The sequence below is a fragment of the Erythrolamprus reginae genome, chromosome 3 (assembly GCF_031021105.1).
Source record: "Erythrolamprus reginae isolate rEryReg1 chromosome 3, rEryReg1.hap1, whole genome shotgun sequence".
NCBI lineage: Eukaryota > Metazoa > Chordata > Lepidosauria > Squamata > Dipsadidae > Erythrolamprus > Erythrolamprus reginae.
Window position 1 is genome coordinate 6,355,847 of NC_091952.1, and position 21,005 is coordinate 6,376,851.

General features: G+C 47.2%; 1 protein-coding gene across 1 annotated transcript in view; it reads left to right on the top strand.

Annotated features, from left to right (window-relative positions):
- Positions 1 to 8,862: 8,862 nt before the first annotated feature.
- The window catches only part of SLC2A4RG (SLC2A4 regulator), a 47,951-nt gene continuing 35,808 nt past the window's right edge, over positions 8,863 to 21,005 (top strand). The window contains 1 exon segment of the mRNA XM_070744425.1: positions 8,863 to 9,393. Coding sequence (XP_070600526.1) covers positions 9,004 to 9,393 — 390 coding nt within the window. The 5' untranslated portion in view covers positions 8,863 to 9,003.

The window sequence follows — 21,005 nt, forward strand, 5'->3', positions numbered from 1 at the left end:
AAATAAATGCCATGGTTGGCTCAGGAATTTGGGAGCTGAAGTCCAGAAAGTTGTGATAAAAGTCCTTTTCTGGCCTTTAGCCGGCAACCTTCCAGATGTTTATTGTACTACAACTCCCAGCATCCCTCACTAATGGCAAGGCCTGTTGGGATTTGCAGTTCCACCACAAGTGGAAAGCAAATTATTTCCGCAGCTGTCAAAAAGGCAGCCTTGGGCAATAATCTGGACTTCACGTCTCCATCATAAATCAAACTGGGAAGCTAATACGGCACAGCAAAAAGAACGAATAAAATGAAACGTGAGTGTAATTTTAACGATGAGGAAAAAAATAATTATAACTCGGCGCCTGGCTTTTTAAAGGAAGCTTTTTACAGACGGAAAGAGCAACACGTGGCAATGACATTTTAACAGGAAGTGTGGGTGGTTTTAAATTTAATAAATCTCTCTCTCTCTTTTTTTTTTTGGCTGGAATTTGTAAAGCACTGCCGGAAGTTAGTCAAAGCAAAAAAGAATCGAACTAGTTCCTAGAGGCCTTAAGTAACTTTGCAAATACAGTGATACCTTGTCTTACAAACTTAATTGGTTCCGGGATGAGGTTCATAAGGTGAAAAGTTTGTAAGACGAAACATTGTTTCCTATAGGAATCAATGGAAAAGCGATTAATGCGTGCAAGCCCAAAATTCACCCTTCTTGCCAGCCGAAGCTCCCGTTTTTGTGCTTCTGGGATTCCCCTGACGCTCCCCTCCCACCTCCGGACCTCTGTGTTTTTGCGATGCTGTGATTTCACTGAGGCTCCCCTCACTGGGAAACCCCACCTCCGGACTTCCATTGCCAGCGAAGCACCCATTTTCTGTGCTGCTGGGATTCCCCTGCAGCATCACAAAAACACGGAAGTCCAGAGGTGGGGTTTCCCAAGGAGGGGAGCCTCAGGGGAAACCTAGTAGCACAAAAACAGGTGCTTCGCTGGCAATGGAAGTCTGGAGGCGGGGCATCCCAGCGGCGGTGGTGGGTTTGTAAGGTGAAAATAGTTTGTAAGAAGAGGCAAAAAATCTTAAACCTCGGGTTTGTATCTCGAAAAGTTTGTATGGTGAGGGGTTTGTAAGATGAGGTATCACTGTATATCAGTTTGTCACCCCTTACTTGAGTAAAATATGCTAAAGGCAGGGATGGATTGCTGTTACCGCTACTACTGGTGCACTGCACGTACAACATCGGTTCTCTAGCACAGTGTTTCCCAACCTTGGCAAGTTGAAGATACCTGGACTTCAACTCCCAGAATTCCCGAGCCAGCATTCGCTGGCTGGGGAATTCTGGGAGTTGAAGTCCAAATATCTTCAAGTTGCCAAGGTTGGGAAACAGTGCTCTAGCATGTGCACGCCCCAGCGTGTTTTTGCTTCTGTGCATGCGCAGGCAGCAAAAAACATGCTGAAATCTCACGAGGAGATGCATGCGCAATATTTTGTCGATTTCTTTTGCTTCTGCGCATGCACACAAAAGCAAAAAACCACTGAAATCTCATGCAGATGCGCATCCAGGGATGGGCCGGACCCGGAACGGGGTGACATTCGAAGTTATAGCGGTGCTGTAAAAAATTGACTTACAACTGGTTGGTTATTTTTCATCGGCAAGGAGCTCATAGTTATGACAGCTGCAACGTCCGTCAATCGTGCAAATCTTCTTTTGCAACCTTCCCACCAGCCGTGATTTGCTTAACGATGGGTCGTAAAATGAGGCAGGATTCATTTCATACCCGCCTCGCTTAGCCACGGAAATGTTTGGGCTCCCTTGTGGTCAGTGATGGGGCAGAACCTGTAACGGTCGGAACCGCCATTCCGGCAGCGGAAACAGAGCGCATAGCCTCCCTCTGTTGCCGCCGGGTGTGCATGTGCCATGCATACTCCACCGGTGCGATTCTGGTAAAAAATTACCAGTTTTTTTGCTTCTGCGCTTGCAGAATCGGCAGCACGAATCCCAGCAGCCAATTAGGTCCCACAGAGTGGGCCTTCTCTGGGTCCCATTGACTAAGCAATGTTGTCCGGCGGGGCTCAGGGGAAGAGCCTTCTCTGTGGTGGCCCCAGCCCTCTGGAACCAACTCCCCCGAGATCAGAACTGCCCCCACCCGCCTTGCCTTTCGTAAGTTGTTGAAAACTCACCTTTGTTGTTGAAAACTCACATTTGCCACCAGGCATGGAGAAGACCAGGGAAGTCTTAATACCACTCTACTATGCCCTGGTCCGACCACACCTGGAGTACTGTATTCAGTTCTGGTCACCACACTTCAAAAGAGACATTGAAACTCTGGAGAAGGTACAAAAAAGAGCAACCAAGATGATTAAGGGTTTGAAAACCAAGACTTACGAAGAGAGACTGAGGGAACTGGGCATGGATAGCCTAGAGAAAAGGAGGGCCAGAGCGGACATGATAGCAGTCTACAGGTATACGAGGGGATGTCACAGAGAGGAGGGGATCACTTTATTCTCCAGGGCACCAGAGGGCCGGACGAGGAACAACGACTGGAAGCTGACCAAGGAGAGATTCAATATGGAGATAAGGAGGAACTTCCTGACAGTCAGAACGATCAACCAGCGGACGTTGTGAACTCCAACACTCTGGACACTTTAAAGAGAAGATTGAACTGCCACTTGACTGGTGTGCTATAGGGTTCCTGCTTGGACAGGGGGTTGAACTCGATGGCCTTCATGGTCCCTTTCAACTCTAACAATCAATAAATAAATAAATAAATTGACACCTCCCCTAACCACTTGATTTATGTATGGTTTGATTGGGTTGTGTGATTATTAATAAGGGTTTTTAAATTGTGTTTTAAAATATTGGATTTGTACATTGTTATTATTGCTGTGAGTTCTCGGAGAGGGGCGGCATACAAATCTAATAAATTATTATTTATTATTAATATTAATTTTGGCTCAAATCTCGCTGCCACGAAGCATGTCTGCGCAAGATTTCAGCTGCTGCACCTGTGCAACTGCACTGCCTAGAACGGCATCTGGGGCCAGCAAGCAACAGTGGCACGTTCGAGCTCCAGCCGGGTGGCCTGCTCTCTGATCTACCGCGCATCTCTCGGCGTGCGCAGGAGAGCAAAAAGCAGGTTGTGCGGCCTGAGCTTTGGGCCACCCTGCCTGCTCCCCACGCCATGGCCCATCGACCAGGAGATCGTGGAAGAGCAAGGTAAGTGAGCGGACTGAGCTGCTGCTCGCGGTATAGCGCCAGAGGGCGGTGGGGCGGGGGCTGGCAGCGTGGTGGATTAGTGTGGTGAGCCGACGGAGCTGGCAGCTCTTACCTTTATTTATTTTATTTATTAGATTTGTATGCCGCCCCTCTCCGCAGACTCGGGGTGGCTCACAGCAGTGATAAAACAGTATACAATGACAAATCTAATATTAAGTCTAAAATAACAATTTTACATTAAAAACCTAAAAAGCCCCTTATATAAAAACATACACACGAACATTCCATACATAAAACTACATAGGCAAGGTGAGATGTCTCAATTCCCCCATGCCTGACGGCAGAGGTGGGTTTTAAGAAGTTTATGAAAGGCAAGGAGGGTGGGGGCAGTCCTGACCTCTGGGGGGAACTGGTTCCAGAGGGTTGGGGCCGCCACAGAGAAGGCTCTTCCCCTGGGTCCCGCCAGCCGACATTGTTTAGTCGACGGGACCCGGAGAAGGCCAACTCTGTGGGACCTAACTGGCCGCTGTGGCAGAAGGCGGTCTCGCAGATATTGTGGTCCGGTGACATGAAGGGCATCAGAGCAACCGGCAGCTGTTCTGTACAGTTCCACATGTGCGGAAGCCAACCCCCTGGAAATCATGTGTGCGTGCATCTTCATGCGAGATTTGGCTTCTGGGCATGCACAGAAGTTGAATCACGCACTGGGCCCGGGCGCACGCTAGGCTCATGCGCAGGTGCATGCTCCCAGCACATTCCGGTAGGGCTGGGAATAGTAGGCCGCCCCTAATTGTGGTCGTACCTCGAGGACCGCAGTCGCAGGAAAGGAACAGTGTGGAGGAAGGAGAATGCGTTGTTTAAACAAGTGACCCCGGTCACAGCAAAGGGACGGGGCCGACCATACTTAGATAACGATTTTTAATTATTAATCCGATTTGCCGGGGGAGGTGCGGTGGCCTCTGGCTCTCACCGAGACAGTTTTGGCACGAGAAAAAAGAGAGGGTTAAGCAGCCTTTCTTTTTTTTCTGCCCGGACACTTTTGTGCCCCTGGTAAGCCTCCATATCCCTTTTTTAACATTTTTTTATTCAATTTTTGAAATATAAAGCATAAACAAACACATACAATACACCATACAAAGAGTTTACGGAAACTTGTACATTTTGAAATAAAGTTGTTTTTACATGGCCTTTTCTACATTGCCCTCTTTTATTTTGTCTGGTTATTTTATTTCCGTTTTTTCTCTCTATCCATTTGTATTATTTCCCCCATACGTTATAATATTCATTTCCCTGTTTATTCTGCAATTCCATTGTAATTTTATTCATTCTTGCACATTCTAGTATCTTATTTATTTTTTATTTATTTGTTTTGTCAAGAACATATCAGAGGTATGTAAAGATATAATAATATTCAACAAATGATCCCATTAAAAAATAAAGAAGAAACATTAGATATAATAATATGCATATACAGTGCGGGTGTGTGTGTGTGTGTGCAAGTTCTCCCACTTAAAAAGATGAGAGAGGCCTGTAATTGACATCATAGGTAGAAACATAGAAACATAGAAGACTGACGGCAGAAAAAGACCTCATGATCCATCTAGTCTGCCCTTATACTATTTCCTATATTTTTATCTTAGGATGGATCTATGTTTATCCCAGGCATGCTTAAATTCAGTGCCTGTGGATTTACCAACCACTTGGAAGTTTGTTCCAAGCATCTACTACTCTTTCAGTAAAATATTTTCTCATGTTGCTTTTGATCTTTCCCCCAACTAATTTCATATTGTGCCCCCTTGACTTCAGATTGTGTCCCCTTGTAGACCTCAACCATGAGAGACATGAGAAAACACATCCAGAAAATCACATTGTCTGATTTTTAATGAATTTATTTCCAAATTATGCTGTAAAATAAGTATTTGGTCACCTACAAACAAGCAAGATTTCTGGCTCTCACAGACCTGTAACTTCTTATTTAAGAGGCTCCTCTGTCCTCCACTCATTACCTGTAGTAATGGCACCTGTTTGAATTTGTTATCAGTATAAAAAACACCTGTCCAGAACCTCAAACCATCACACTCCAAACTCCACTATGGTGAAGACCAAAGAGCTGTGGAAGGACACCAGAAACAAAATTGTAGCCCTGCACCAGGCTGGGAAGACTGAATCTGCAATAGGCCAGCAGCTTGGTGTGAAGGAATCAACTCTGGGAGCAATAATTAGAAAATGGAAGACATACAAGACCACTGATAATCTCCCTTGGTTTTATTTATTTATTTATTTATTTTGTCCAATACACAATGAGAGTTTTAGTGGGTATGTGTATACACACACACACACACACACACACACACACACACACATATATATATATATATGTCACATGTTTAAGCTGAATTTGAAAATTAAGGGAGACTAGGATAGATCTATTTCGGCCTTATTTTGGCCTCATCAGCTAGCCATACCCACTGGGACTTGAACCTGCAACCTTTGCCTTGTAAGGCAGAGAATTATCCTCTAGGCTACAGTATCCAATCCCTTCAGCTCTGTACCAGGGAAGGGTTACATTTTGTGTCGAATATATATATATATATTCAGAACAATCTACATATACGTCGCATAGACATGCAAAATATTACATGGGGCAAAACCCGAACTCAGAACAATCTACACTATGGAGTCCGGTAATGAGTTCCACGCTTCGACAACTCGGTTACTGAAGTCATATTTTTTACACTCAAGTTTGGAGCGGTTAATATTAAATTTAAATCTGTTGTGTGCTCTTGTGTTGCTGTGGTTGAAGCTGAAGTAGTCGCCGACAAGCAGGACGTTGCAGCATATGATCTTGTGGGCAATACTTAGATCTTGTTTAAGGCGTCTTAGTTCTAGGCTTTCTAGGCCCAGATTTTAGGACAGGGATCGTACGGCACACTGGTGCACTTATGCACGCCCCTTACTGACCTCTTAGGAATCAGGAGAGGTTAACAGTGGAGAGTCTAAGGGTAAAGTTTGGGGGGTTGGCAGATGATACTACAGTCCGGTAGTGAGTTCCATGCAGTGAAGGGCTACCAAAAATTTTACTACCACACTGTGGGAATGGCTTATGCATTTTGTTTCAACACCTTTCAGTGTAAATTGGGTGCTCTGGGGTGGAGCTCCGTTTTCGCTACCCCACTGCGTTCCCCTCTCTCCCCCGTCCATATAGTAGCTCACCCGATTATCTATTTATTTTTATTTATTTTTATTTTGTCCAATACACAATGAGGGTTTTAGTGGGTATATATCTATATAAACATACATGATGAAGGTTATAGAGGAGATACTCATAGTAAAATATATCTAAGAAAGAATAGAAAAGAAGATATAGGAATAGAACATATCAATGAAAGAGTAGAAGAAGAGATATAGGAATAGAAGAAAGGTATAGGAGATATAGGAGAGCAATAGGACAGGGGACGGAAGGCACTCTAGTGCACTTGTACTCGCCCCTTACTGACCTCTTAGGAATCTGGATAGGTCAACCGTAGATAATCTAAGGGTAAAGTGTTGGGGGTTTGGGGATGACACTATGGAGTCCGGTAATGAGTTCCACGCTTCGACAACTCGGTTACTGAAGTCATATTTTTTACAGTCAAGTTTGGAGCGGTTAATATTAAGTTTGAATCTGTTGTGTGCTCTTGTGTTGTTGTGGTTGAAGCTGAAGTGCGCCGACAGGCAGGACGTTGCAGCATATGATCTTGTGGGCAATACTTAGATCTTGTTTAAGGTGTCTTAGTTCTAGGCTTTCTAAGCCCAGATTTTAGGACAGGAGTCGGAAGGCACCCTGGTGCACTTATGCACGCCCCTTACTAACCTCTTAGGAATCAGGAGAGGTCAACAGTGGAGAGTCTAAGGGTAAAGTTTGGGAGGTTAGCAGATGATACTACAGTCCGGTAGTGAGTTCCATGCAGTGAAGGGCTACCAAAATTTTTACTTCCACACTGTGGGAATAGAAACATAGAAACATAGAAGTCTGACGGCAGAAAAAGACCTCATGGTCCATCTAGTCTGCCCTTATACTAATTTCTGTATTTTATATTAGGATGGATATATGTTTATCCCAGGCATGTTTAAATTCAGTTATTGTGGATTTACCTACCACGTCTGCTGGAAGTTTGTTCCAAGGATAGAAACATAGAAGACTGACGGCAGAAAAAGACCTCATGGTCCATCTAGTCTGCCCTTATACTATTTTCTGTATTTTATCTTAGGATGGATATATGTTTATCCCAGGCATGTTTAAATTCAGTTACTGTGGATTTACCAACCACGTCTGCTGGAAGTTTGTTCCAAGGATCTACTACTCTTTCAGTGAAATAATATTTTCTTGGCATATGCATTTTGTTTCAACACCTTTCAGTGTAAATTGGGTGCTCTGTGGTGGACGTCCATTTTCGCTACCCCAATGTTCCCCTCTCCCTCCCGTCCATACAGTAGCTCACCCAATTATCTACAGTATCTACAGTCCATACAGTAGCTCACCCAATTATCTACTATATAATATACTATATTATCTACTATATAAACACGCACGGCTCTTCTAAAACTGTACACATCCAATCTCATCTACTGCGATAGGAAAAACATACCCAGAGCCCAGAAGGGGGGGGGAGGAAAGGGGGGGAATCAAAATGTTGCTACTGGTACTGCATACCTGACCTTACTCTTAGGAGCCCGTTCCATGCATCAACTACTCAGTTACTAAGTCTTTGGAGAGGGGCGGCTTACAAATCTAATAAATTATTATTATTATTATTATTATTATTATTAAAGTCGTATTTCCTGCAGTCGAGTTTGGAGCGGTTCACTTTGAGTTTCTATCTGTTGTGTGCTCGTGTGTTGTTGTGGTTGAAGCTGAAGTAGTCGACGACAGGAAGGACGTTGTAGCAGATGATTTTATGGGCTGTGCTCAGGTCGAGTTTAAGACCAGTGTTTCCCAACCTTGGCAACTTGAAGATATCTGGACTTCAACTCCCAGAATTCACCAGCCAGCATTTACTGGCTGGGGAATTTTGGGAGTTGAAGTCCACAAGTCTTCAAGTGGCCATGCTTGAGGATCTTTGCTTTGGGGGTTTCTTTCCAACCAGCAGCCGCGTCTTGAGGTCCCTTCGCCGCCTCCCCTCGGGGGTTTTGCAAGCCGCCGCCCCCTCCATGGCCGGGGGAAGTCAGAGGCGGACAGACCGGGCGAGGAAGTCCGAGGCCGCCCTTCCAACTCCGGGCTGAGCAAGCCGAGCTTAAGCCGGAGCCGGACGGCATGATCCACTTTAAGAAAAAAAAAAGGGGGGGGGGAGCCGCAAAAAGAAACGAATCGAGCCGCCCGGCAGCAAAAAAAAAAAAAAAGCGACTTGCAAAAGAGAACGCGGCGGCTGTCGCGACCACGCCTCCTTTCTCTTCCCCGCCACCCCCCTCTCGATTTCCAATTGGCCAACGTTCCTCTTTCCAACCAATGGGCGCGCGAGCCGGCTCCCGGGCGACGTTCCATTTTGGAATGTTGACACAGCGCGCCAGCCAATGGCGGGAGAGAGCAGACGATTTTCACTTTTTTTTTCTTTCTTTTTTCCCTTCTTCTTAAATGTAGCAACCCGACAGCTCCGAGGGGGCGGGACGGGCGAGGCGGGGAGGGGGCGTGGCCCGTCGGGGGAGCGCCCGCTGGCTGGAGGGAACCTCTACGGCGGCGGACGGGCGGGGGGCTCCGACCCTGCACCGATCTGCCCCTGCTGCGGGCCCTGTCGGGGGGCTCGTGGACCCCTCCCCACCCCGTCGGGCGGGCGAGCCATGGAAGCCAAGCCGCGGCTTTTCAAACGGGCCGCCGCTTCTTCCCCGGGCGGCCGGCTTTGCTCACCTCCGCCGCCGGGCTTGACGTCCGCGGGCCCCTGCTGGCCCGACAGCAGCCCCCCGACGGCCGCGCCCGCCTTGTGCCGTGGAGGGGAGGCCGCTTGCAAGCCCTGCGCCTCCGCCGCCTCTTCTTCCCCCGCCCCGACGACGGCGACGCCTGAGCCCGGCAACGCCGTGTACACGGTGCTGGTGGAAGATCCGACGGCGTCGCTGCGCAGGAGGAGAGCCCGGCGCAGGAGCTGCGAGGACGGAACCCGACGGAGCTCCACCGCCGCCGCCGCCCGACGAGGCGGTTGCTGCGCCCGAAGCAAAGTCCAGCTTTTGCAAAAGGTAGGCAGCGCTGCGGGCTCCCCTCCCGCCTCGTCCGGCCGGCCTTGGGCAGTCGGCGGGCCCGGGGGGTGGGTGTGTCCCCGGCCGGGCCTAAGGCGGCTTGCCACGGGGAGAAGCCCGCACACACCCCCTGCTCTTTTTCTCTTTTTTTGCTTTCTGTGTCCTCCCCCCACTTCGAAGGGACGGGCGGGTTAAAGTGGGGGGCACGTGGGAGGGGGCGGAGGAGGCATCGGGGTGAAGCGGGACGTGGGGGGGGGGTCCTCCTCCTCTTCCGATCCCGCTTTTGCAGGGCCGGGCGGGGAACTTTGCCCGGCCGTCGTTGGCTGTATTGCAAGAGGAAACGCGCACCCCCCCCCCCCTTTCCCCGTCTCTACTTCCAGCACCCTTGAGTAAAGCCGGAGGAGGAGGGGGCGCTTAGGGGAGGGCTGCACCCCGGCGCGTCTTTTTTTTTTGCAAGCGCCAAGCCGGCTTGGATACGGCGCACTGGGGAGAATGAAGGGGGGGCTTGGATGGCGTTGCGCGGCCCCGTCGGGCTCAAAGGTCCCGCAGCCGGAGCCAGAGAGAGAGGAAGCCCCCCCCAAATGGGGAGAGTCCCCTAATTGAGACGGCTGGGAATTCCTCCCCCCCCCCCCGACGTCTGGGCGGACGGGGCGGCCGCGGGTTCGCTCCCTTCCCGACCGGCTTTTGTGGGCGGGGGGCTTCGGGCGGACCGGCCTGGGCGAAAAGATGGCGCCCTCCCGGCTGCTGCGGCGGCGGCTTCGGCGGTGGCTGCTGCGCGGCGAGGAGGGAAAAAGTTTGATCGAAGGGAGGGGACTGGCGAAGGGGGCCGGGACTTGGCCGCCAGCCGCGGGGGGCCGCCTTCCCTCGCTCCGCCCGGGGCTTTTGGCGGCGCTCGCTCAGCTCGGAGCCTCGTCAATCGCTCGCCGCGGGCGCCCGGCCAGGCGGCGGGGTCAGCTGGGTGGTTAGCCGGCCGGCCCCGAAGGTTGCGTCCCCCCCCCCCCCGACACCGCCCCACCGCCCGGGTTGGAAGGCGCTGCCGCCCCCTCGCCGCTCGGCCGGGCCGCCTTCTCACGTGGGCCGGGCGGGGCGTCGGGGACGCGGGGCCCGCTCGCCTCCTGCCTCGCCCGGCCCCACTTCGCCCCGCAATGCCGGGGATCTAGTGACTCTCTTCCTCAGGCCACGGGGGTGGGGGTGCGGAATCCGCCGCCGGCCCCGCGTCCCCGACGCCCCGCCCGGCCCACGTGAGAAGGCGGCCCGGCCGAGCGGCAAGGCAGCGGCAGCGCCTTCCAACTCGGGCGGCGGGGCGGTGTCGGGGGGGGGGGGCGGACACGCAACCTTCGGGGCCAGCCGGCTAACCACCCAGCTGACCCCGCCGCCTGGCCGGGCGCCAGGGCGGTGGATCCCCCCCGTTGCTCGAGGAAGAGACCCACTGGATCCCGGCACACACGCAGGCGGGGCCGGCGGTGGGTTCCCCCGTTTCCCAAGGAAGAGATCCATTGGGTCCCAGTTATCCCCGCTTGGCGATCGGGAGGCTGGGCCCGACAAGGAAGGAGACGAACAGTGGATCTCCCTCCCCCGTTGCCCTACGGAGAGAGATCCACTGCGCGGCCTTGCGAGGCGATGGGGAGGCGGGGCCGGGCGAGGAAGGAGGCGGGCGGTAGCGGAGGGTGGATCCCGCCCCGTTGCCCGATGAAAAGATCCACTAGATCCCCGGCACCCCGCGGGGTAATCGGGATGCGGCGGCGGCCCCCGCCCTCCGTCGCCTGGTGAAGAGATCCACTGGATCCCCCGTTACAAGCTTGGCGATCGGGAGGCGGGGCCGGGCGAGGAAGGGGGCGAACAGTGGATTCCCCCGTTTCCTTGCGGAGAGATCCACTGCGGGGCGATCGGGAGGCGGGGCCGGGCGAGGAAGGAGGTGAGCGGGCGGTTGCGAAGGGTGGATCCCGCCCCCGTTGCCTGTTGAAGAAATCCACTGGGTCCCCGTCACCTGCGGGGCGATCGAGAGGCGGGGCCGGGCGATGAAGGAGGCGAGCCAATCGGGATCCACTGGATCCCCAGCGTTGCCGGGAGATCGGGGCGGGGCGTCGGGGACGCGGAGCCGGTCGAGGAAAGGGAAGCGAGCGGGGGACGGCGGTGGCTCTCGCCTTGTTGCTCGGGGAAGAGAGAGCCACTGGATCTCCGGCAACGCAGGGCGATCGCGAGACCCCGGTCGGCTCCGTTCTCCCGATCGGAAGGGGTTTGCCCCACCTGGCTGGGGAGGGAGGAAGTTGATCTCCCCCAGCAACGAGGAGGGCGGCGATCACTTCTCCTGTCCCAGCCGGTGGGAGGAAATCCTGATGTTCGGTGTGGACTAGCGCCAGAGTCAGAAGTTTGATTGTTGAATTTACTTAGTTTGATGGTTCAATGAAGGATATTGATGTTTTTTTCTTTTTTTTAAATTAGAATTTTAAAAATTGTTTTTTAATGTATTTATTGAATTACTATTATTGTTTCTTGTTTTCTATACATGCTGCGAGCCGCCCGAGGAGAGGGGCAGCATACAAATCCAATTAAAATATAAAATATATATAAAATATATAAATGAGGACTAGAAACTTGCTTCCGTGACCAGTGTTTGTGGCGCGGCCCAGTGCAGCTGCGGGGCAGAGGTCAGGGTGCGCCTCTCGCTTCTCGGCGGCCTATAAACGCAATAAAATCAATAAATTTGGGGCTTTTTTAGAGGCAAATGGGAGAAAGTCCCTTTTAGAGTTAAGTCCTTCTGAATTGGGGGGGGGGGAATCCAGGTAGAACCAAAGAAGGCTGAAACAAATGGGGGTTGGACTAGATGACCCACAAGGTCCCTTCCGACTCTGTTAACCTGTAAAGTTTTTAAAATAATCGAACAATTCAGATTTGATGGACAATTTTTGATCATCTGTCCCAGAAGGGACCACAAGCCAGGATGGACAGGAATTGAAAAGAGGATGGTGGAGAAACCTACCCGGTTCTGTTACCCCAAAGGGTTCAGGATGATGGGTCTGCAAGGTGCAGGGAGGGGGGCAGTCGTGACCCTGGCTACAGGTAGCTGCAAAAGAGGAAGCTATACCGGTGGGATTTCTGCTGCCCAAAAATGGGGATTGTTTTAAAAGCAGATGACAGGAAAGCATGTCGTGACTTGAATCCAAGACAGACGGATTTGTTTGGGTGGAGAGCAGGTGTGCTGTACGTCTGTCAGGTGACCCTAGACCAGTGTTTCCCAACCTTGGCAACTTGGCCATATTTGGACTTCAACTCCCAGAATCCCACAGCCTGCGAATGCTGGCTGGGGGATTCTGGGAGTTGAAGTCCAAATATGGCCAAGTTGCCAAGGTTGGGAAATACTGCAGGTGTTTTCTTCCCTCTTTCTATATTTTGGGGTAAAGGATCAACTCCTTTGCAGGACAAGCTTAACTTTTATATTTTTTTACTAATAAAGCAGCGGGCGTATCCAACTCACACCTTCCCTTTCCTGTTATCCCCACAACAATCCTGCGAGGTAGGTTGGGCTGAGAGAGATGAGTGGCCCAAAGTCACTCAGACACCTTTCACGCCTAAGGCGGGACTAGAACTCACCGTCTCCTGGTGATTGGCCCAAAGTTTCCCAGCTGGCTTTCATGCCTAAGGCGGGACTAGAACTCACCACCTCCTGGTGATTGGCCCAAAGTTTCCCAGCTGGCTTTCATGCCTAAGGCGGGACTAGAACTCACCACCTCCTGGTGATTGGCTCAGTTGTGCAGCCCACTTTCATGCCTAAGGCGAGACTAGAACTCACAGTCTCCTGGTGATTGGCCTAAAGTGACCCAGCTGGCTTTCATGCCTAAGGAGAAGGGCAGCATAAAAATCAAATAAATAAATAAATAAATAAGGCGGGGCTAGAACTCACCACCTCCTGGTGATTGGCTCAGTCATGCAGCCCACTTTCATGCTAAGGCGGGACTAGAACTCACAGTCACCTGGTGATTGGCCTAAAATGACCCAGATGGCTTTCAGGCCTAGTGCGGGATTAAAACTCACCGTCTCTTGATGATTGGCTAAAGTCACCCAATTGGCTTTTTTCTCTTTTTCTTTTTTTAATGCATATAACGCATATATTAACTTCAGCAAGGTTGGTGTTTGCACAAACCTGGAAAAAGGAAAATATACTAAATGAAGAAATGGTGATTAGGAAAATGCTAGATTGTACCAAATTAAGCAAATTGACACATGAATTACGGAATAAACAAAATAAAGACTATTATACAGTTTGGGAGAAACTATATAGTTGGATAGAAAAGAAAAAAAAGAATCGAATTAACATTTAAGAAAAAGAAAGAGTCGTTGAAAACAGAATTGTAACATATTAAGTTGATTGGCCTTGTGCTTGTTTTATGTCTGTAAGTATGTTTGTATGTTTATTTCTGTTTTGTTTCGGTTTTCATTATTAAAATAATTTTTTTAAAAATTTAAAAAATAAAGTCACCCAATTGGCTTTCATGCCTAAGGCAGCACTAGAACTTCCTGGTGATTGGCTCAGTCAATCCGCCCCGAGTCTTCGGAGAGGGACGGCATACAAATCTAATAAATTATTATTATTATTATTATTATTATTATTATTATTATTATTCAGTCATGCAAACCACTTTCAAGCCTAAGGCGGGGCTAGAACTCACAGTCACCTGGTGATTGGCCCAAAGTCACCCGGCCCACTTTCAGGCCTAAGGCAGGACTAGAACTCACAGTCATCTGGTGATTGGCCCAAAGTCACCCGGCCCACTTTCAGGCCTAAGGCGGGACTAGAACTCACAGTCATCTGGTGATTGGCCAAAAGTCACCCAGCCCACTTTCAGGCCTAAGGCAGGACTAGAACTCACAGTCATCTGGTGATTGGCCCAAAGTCACCCGGCCCACTTTCAGGCCTAAGGCAGGACTAGAACTCACAGTCACCTGGTGATTGGCCAAAAGTCACCCAGCCCACTTTCAGGCCTAAGGCGGGACTAGAACTCACAATCGCCTAGTCAATGGCCAAATGTCACCCAGACAGCTTTCATGCCTAAATCGGGACTAGAACTCACTGTCGCCTATTGATTAATCCAAAATCCTCCAGCCCACATTCATATCTAAATCGGGACTAGAACTCCCAGTCTCCTGTTGATTGGTCCAAAGTCACCCAGCCAGATTTCGAGCCTAGGGCTGGACTTGAACTTATTTTTCCCCCCAGTTTTGAATTTGGTGCTTTAACCACTAGGCCAAACTGGCTCAACATGAAAGGAATTGGATTAAAAAGAAAGGCCTTTTACCCTGGATTACACCCACCACAAATGCGGATTATGCATTTTGTGTAAATACAGTGTCCCCCCAAAAATGTATCTACATTTTAAATAATTATAAACTGGGTATTTATTATAATTTTATTTTTTCAAAAATGTAAAAATATTTAGAAGTACTGTATCATTTTAATGATTTATATTGTTTTTATTGTTTTTATTTGTTTTTGGGTTACTCTGGCTGTTATTATTGTGTTCAGGGGTTGAATCTGCAAAATAAACACAAACAGTTTAATTGGCTATTTACAATTATTTAAAATTAGTTAAAATGCAGTGAAAAAAACAATAAAATGATACTTGTAAATATTTTTACATTTTTGAAATAATAAAATTATAATAAATACCAAGTTTACAATTATTTAGAATGTGTATGTATACATTTTTTGGGGACACCGTCTATATACAGCAAATACATCCATTATTTGCCTCCTGTATGCAAAGATAAACTTGATTGCTTCCCTTGTTTTTTTAACAGCATTCAGAACCCAGAATTAAAATAGACATGAAATGATACCCAAACATTGTGCTTGTCTCTCCCCGCCCCCCGCCCCCCCCCTGTTTCTCCATTTTCTCCTCCTTTCTCCAACTTGGCATGAGTTCATTCACTTGTAATTATGTATTAAATTTATATATTTGTATCTATATTAGCTGTGAAAGGCTGAATGACAAAATCTATCCCTGGGTTGCAAGACCCCTCCTTGTCTGTCCCCTGGTATCCTTCAGAATCGACCCCTAAAATTGACAGTTGAAAGATAATAAAACATTTATGTTTATGTTCAGTTGGACTGAGTGTGCATGATCGTGTAGCAGATACGTTTTTTTATAACAATGTATTTTAAATTAGTTTTTTAAATTTTTAAATATTAGATTTGTATTTATATTGTATTGCTGTTATGTTGTGAGCCGCCCCGAGTCTTCGGAGAAGGGCGGCATACAAATCTAATAAATAATAATAATAATAATAATAATTATTATTATTATTATTATTATTATTATTTTAATTGGGTGCTAGTTGCATTAGATCTGCTAGGTGGCAGCACATGGTCAAGCTCAGGAAGCTAAGCAGGGCCACCCCTGGTTAGTAATTGGAGCAGAGATCTGGAAGAGGGAATCGCAGAGGTACGGAATCTTTGAGAAGTCAAAATAAAACAATATTGGAAAAAGAATACGGTAATTCCATATTATGGCCAAAGCAACTCTGTGGATATATAGATTTTATTTATTCTATTATTTTTATTTGTTAAATTTTTAATCTCATGTTTATTACTTTATAAATAACTCACGGTGGCCAAGAATGTGCTCTAACATCTCCTCCTCTTCCCTCCCCCCAACAACAGTCCTGTGAGGTGGGCTTGGCTGAGAGAGAGTGATTGGCCCAAAGTCGCCCAATTGGCTTTCACGCCTGAGGTGGGACTAGAACTCACCGTCTCCTGGTGATTGGACCAGTCACCCAGCCATCTTTCATATTTAAGGCGGGACTAGAACTCACGATCTCTTGGTGATTGGCTCAAAGTCACCCAACTGGCTTTCAGGTCTGAGGCAGGAGTAGAACACACCATCAACTACTGATTGGCCCAAAGTCACCCAGCCAGCTTTCATGCTCAAGGCGGGACTAGAACTCACAGCCACCTGGTGATTGGCCCAATGTCAACCAGCCATCTTTCATGTTTAAGGCGGTACTAGAACGCACTCTTTCCTGGTGATTGGCCCAAAGTCACCCAGCCAACTTTCATGCCTGAGGCGGGACTAGAACTCACAGCCACCTGGTGATTGGCCCAATGTCAACCAGCCATCTTTCATGTTTAAGGCGGTACTAGAACGCACTCTTTCCTGGTGATTGGCCCAAAGTCACCCAGCCAACTTTCATGCCTGAGGCGGGACTAGAACTCACAGCCACCTGGTGATTGGCCCAATGTCAACCAGCCATCTTTCATGTTTAAGGCGGTACTAGAACGCACTCTTTCCTGGTGATTGGCCCAAAGTCACCCAGTTGGCTGTCAAAAAAGAAAACTAACCAGGTTTATACTTAGTCCTTGATGAAGAGTCCACTAGGAAATTTCAAAGTGAGAAGGCAACACATAATCCCATAAGAGAGTGATGTCAAACCCCTTTTGTACAGTAAGCTTCCTTGAAGCCTCCACAGGATGAAATGGCCTTCCCGAAGGCCGAAAATCAGCTAGCTAGTGTGCTCATGTGCATTGGAAGTGACATAGTGTAATGTCTCATGTGCCCTTGATGTGGCCCGCATGCCAACCTGTGGCATGCAATGCCATAGGTTTGCTATCATGGGTTTAGAGCAGGGGGCTTCGAACTTGATAACTTTAAGAGTTGTGGACTTCAACTCCCAGAATTCTGGGATTTGAAGTCCACAAGTCTTAAAGTTGCCAAGTTTGAAGCCCCCTGCTCTAGAGAAAGCTTTAATATTTGTAAATTATATCAGTGTTCATTGATGCATCCTAATTTTAATAATAGAATAGAATAGGAATAGAATAGGAATAGAATAGAATTCTTTATTGGCAAAGAGTGGTTGAACACACAAGGAATCCCATAAAAGGAAATATACATTTGTCAAAAATCATGAGGTAAAAAACACTTAACATAAGAAATCCCATAAAAGAAAATATACATTTGTCAAAAATCATGAGGTAAAAAACACTTAACATAAGAAATCCCATAAAAGAAAATATACATTTATCAAAAATCATGAGGTAAAAAACACTTAATGATTGTCATAGGGGCTAAGTAAGCAATGAAGAAACAGTCAATATTAATAAAAATCTTAGGAACAATTTACATTCATACAGTCATAAGTGGGAGGAGATGGGTGAGAGGAACAATGAGAGAAAATTAGTAGTAATAGTAGTGCAGACTTAGTAAATGGTTGGACAGTGCTGAGGGAAATTGTTTGTTTAGCAGAGTGATGGCATTCAAGGTGTTTAGTTGTCTTTGGTGTGCAGTGCTCTGTAGCGACGTTTTGAGGGGAGGAGTTGAAACAGTTTATGTCCAGGATGCGAGGGTCAGTCGATATTTTCCCAGCTCCCTTTTTGATTCGTGCGGTATCACATCTTCTATGGAAGCTTGGGTGTCAACAGGATTTAATATTTTGTCCCGGCCTAGACATCCTCTGTGTTAAAGTTCAGTACTTGCAAGCTACTTCTGCTGATCCCCGGCTGCCAGCAGTTTGGCAGATCGATTCTCGGCAGGTTCAAAGTTGACTCAGCCTTCCATCCTTCCAAGGTGGATAAAATGAAGACCCAGATTGTTGGGGGGCAATAGGCTTACTCTCCGTAAATCGCTTAGAGAGGGCTGTAAAGCACAGCGAAGCAGCATATAAGTCTAAATACTAATGCTATTGCTTATTCGGGTGCGTGCAGAAATCCCTGGCAATTTTTTCTGTCGGGTTGTAAGGGACACCAAAAAAAAAAGAGAGGCAACCCACCCTGGCTCCACAGCTCTTTTGATAGTAATGGTAATAAATATTATGAAATAGTTGTTAAGGATACATGGAGAAGATTGAAGCACTACAGCCTAAATCAGTGTTTCCCAACCTTGGCAACTTGAAGATATCTGGACTCCAACTCCCAGAATTCCCCAGCCAGCATTTGCTGGCTGCGGAATTCTGGGAGTTGAAGTCCAAATATCTTCAAGTTGCCAAGGTTGGAAAACACTGGCCTAAATGATTAAATTTGACTATATTTTTTAAAAAAAAATTAAATAAAATATTTTTATTGATTTTTTACAATATAAGACTCACACAACAGTCTTATGTTGTTTTGTGAATTATTTATTTATTTATTATTTAATTATTTATTTATTGGATTTGTATGCCGCCCCTCTCCGGAGACTCGGGGCGGCTAACAGCAATAATAAAACAGTGTACAATAATAATCCAATAAATACTAAATACATTAATAGAAAAAACCAAATATACATACAGACATACCATACATGAAATTGTAAAGGCCCAGGGGGAAAGAGCATCTCAATTCCCCCATGCCTGGCGGCAGAGGTGGGTTTTAAGTAGCTTACGAAAGGCAAGGAGGGTGGGGGCAATTCTAATCTCTGGGGGGAGTTGGTTCCAGAGGGCCGGGGCCACCACAGAGAAGGCTCTTCCCCTGGGTCCCGCCAAGCGGCATTGTTTAGTTGACGGGACCCGGAGAAGACCCACTCTGTGGGACCTAACCGGTCGCTGGGATTCGTGCAGCAGAAGGCGGTCCCTGAGGTATGCCCACCACCAGACAAACATTCATACCCCACCACCAAATCGGGGTGTTTCTTGTATAAACCATTTTAACCCAAGAGCAAAGTACCTATTTACATATTATAAAGTGATTCCAATTTGTTTCTTGTAGCTTGGTCTTGGATTCTACTCGCCGTAGATTTGAGTAGAAAAGAAGCAATTTAAAAATTGTATTAGTTAACAGCATTTAAAAATACACATAAGAAATTTGAGTCATTATTCTTGCCCAGATGTCAATTGTATCGGAGGCAGCATTGGATGGATCATGAATACCAAAGTTAAAAGAAATAAGTATGGTAATGCTTTTCAAGATTGATGGTATGTTAATTTGCAAATGTGATTGGAGTGAAAAATTAAAAAAGGTCTTGTCTGAAAAAAGTAAAAAAAAATTCTTGTCTGATAGTTGCATGCCCAGGCAAGTTGTGTGAAACACAATTCCTTCTTTTTCAGCCATCTTTAGTGGGAGTTTGTCCAGGCCTAGTTGTTGAAGGCTGCTGTGTTGTTTCGCAGCCTGACGGGGTGGCAAGATTCCCTCGGTGGAGCTGAGGAATTAACGCTCCGTGTTCCAACATGCTTATCGCTTAGCCTTCCCGGAGTCTGAATTTCAGTTGGCGTAGGGGTGGGGGAGAGGGTGCGCACTACTCCTGGGTCTACACCTGCTGTGTTTACCTAAGATAAAGGCAAAAGAGACTCTGCAAACTTGGGAAAAGGTTCAGAGGTTGGCTGGAGTGGCGGGACTACAAGGCCCATCAGTCCTCCCGGGTGGGTGAGCGGAAATAAGGAAGCTTTTAGGAGAAAAACCAAGGATTCCGTTGGATCAAGAGCAAAGAGGCGTAAATTGGCAATATTACCCCTTTTGCCGCATGAATCCCAGCGACCGGTTAGGTCCCACAGAGTTGGCCTTCTCCAAGTCCCGTCAACTAGACCAGTGTTTCCCAACCGTGGCAACTTGAAGATATCTGGACTTCACTTCCCAGAATTACCCATTCTGGGAGTTGAAGTCCAAATATCTCCAAGTTGCCAAGGTTGGGAAACACTGAACTAGACAATGTCGCTTAGCGGGGCCTTCTCTGTGGTGGCCCCGGCCCTCTGGAATCAGCTCCGCCCTGGAGATTCGCACTGCCCCCACCCTCCTCAACTTCCGCAAGAATCTGAAAACCTATTTATGCCATCAGACTTGGGTTTAAATCTGGAAGAATGATTTTTAATGTTTTTAGCCCAGAGGTAGGCAAAGTTGGCTCTTCTATGACTTTTGGACTTAACTCCCAGAATTCCTGTGCCAATCATGCTAGCTCAGGGATTCTGGGAGTTGAAGTCCACATGTCATAGAAGAGCCAACTTTGCCTACCCCTGTTTTAGTTCTTTTTAGAATTGGTTTTTTAGATTAGTTATTTACATTAATTGGATCAGATATGTTATTGTGTATTGTTTTTTATTGATGTGTTGTGAGCCGCCCCGAGTCCACAGAGAGGGGTGGCCTACAAGTCCAATAAATAAATAAAATATTGGATCGGGTTGATCCCAAATTTGAAATTTGGCGACAAATTTGAGATCATAAAAACAATATACACCCCCCCCCCCCTGACAACCAATATTGTTATAAATGGTGATCTGACTCAACCATTCAAAGGAGTATGTCAGGGATGTCTGATGTCACTCCAGCTCTTTATTTTAACATTGGAAACATTAAATAAAATCCGGATTAATACTGAAATTAAAGGAACTAAAATAAGAAATGAGCAATACAAATTACAGGCATTCATCAACGATTTGGTATTCTTTTTGGAAGAGCCATTGGAATCTGGACAGAAATTAATTAAAGAGATCAGAAGAATAGGGAGAGTCGACTGGATTAAAAATTAAAAAGCAAAAAAGTAAACTTCTAGCAAAAATATGGCAATAAAACAAAAAGATGAACTGGAAAAAAACTTATTTATTATTTATTAATCAGATTTGTATGCCGCCCCTCTCTGCAGACTCGGGGCGGCTCACAGCAATAATAATACAATGTAAACAAATCTAATATTTAAGTTAATTTAAAACCCCAATTT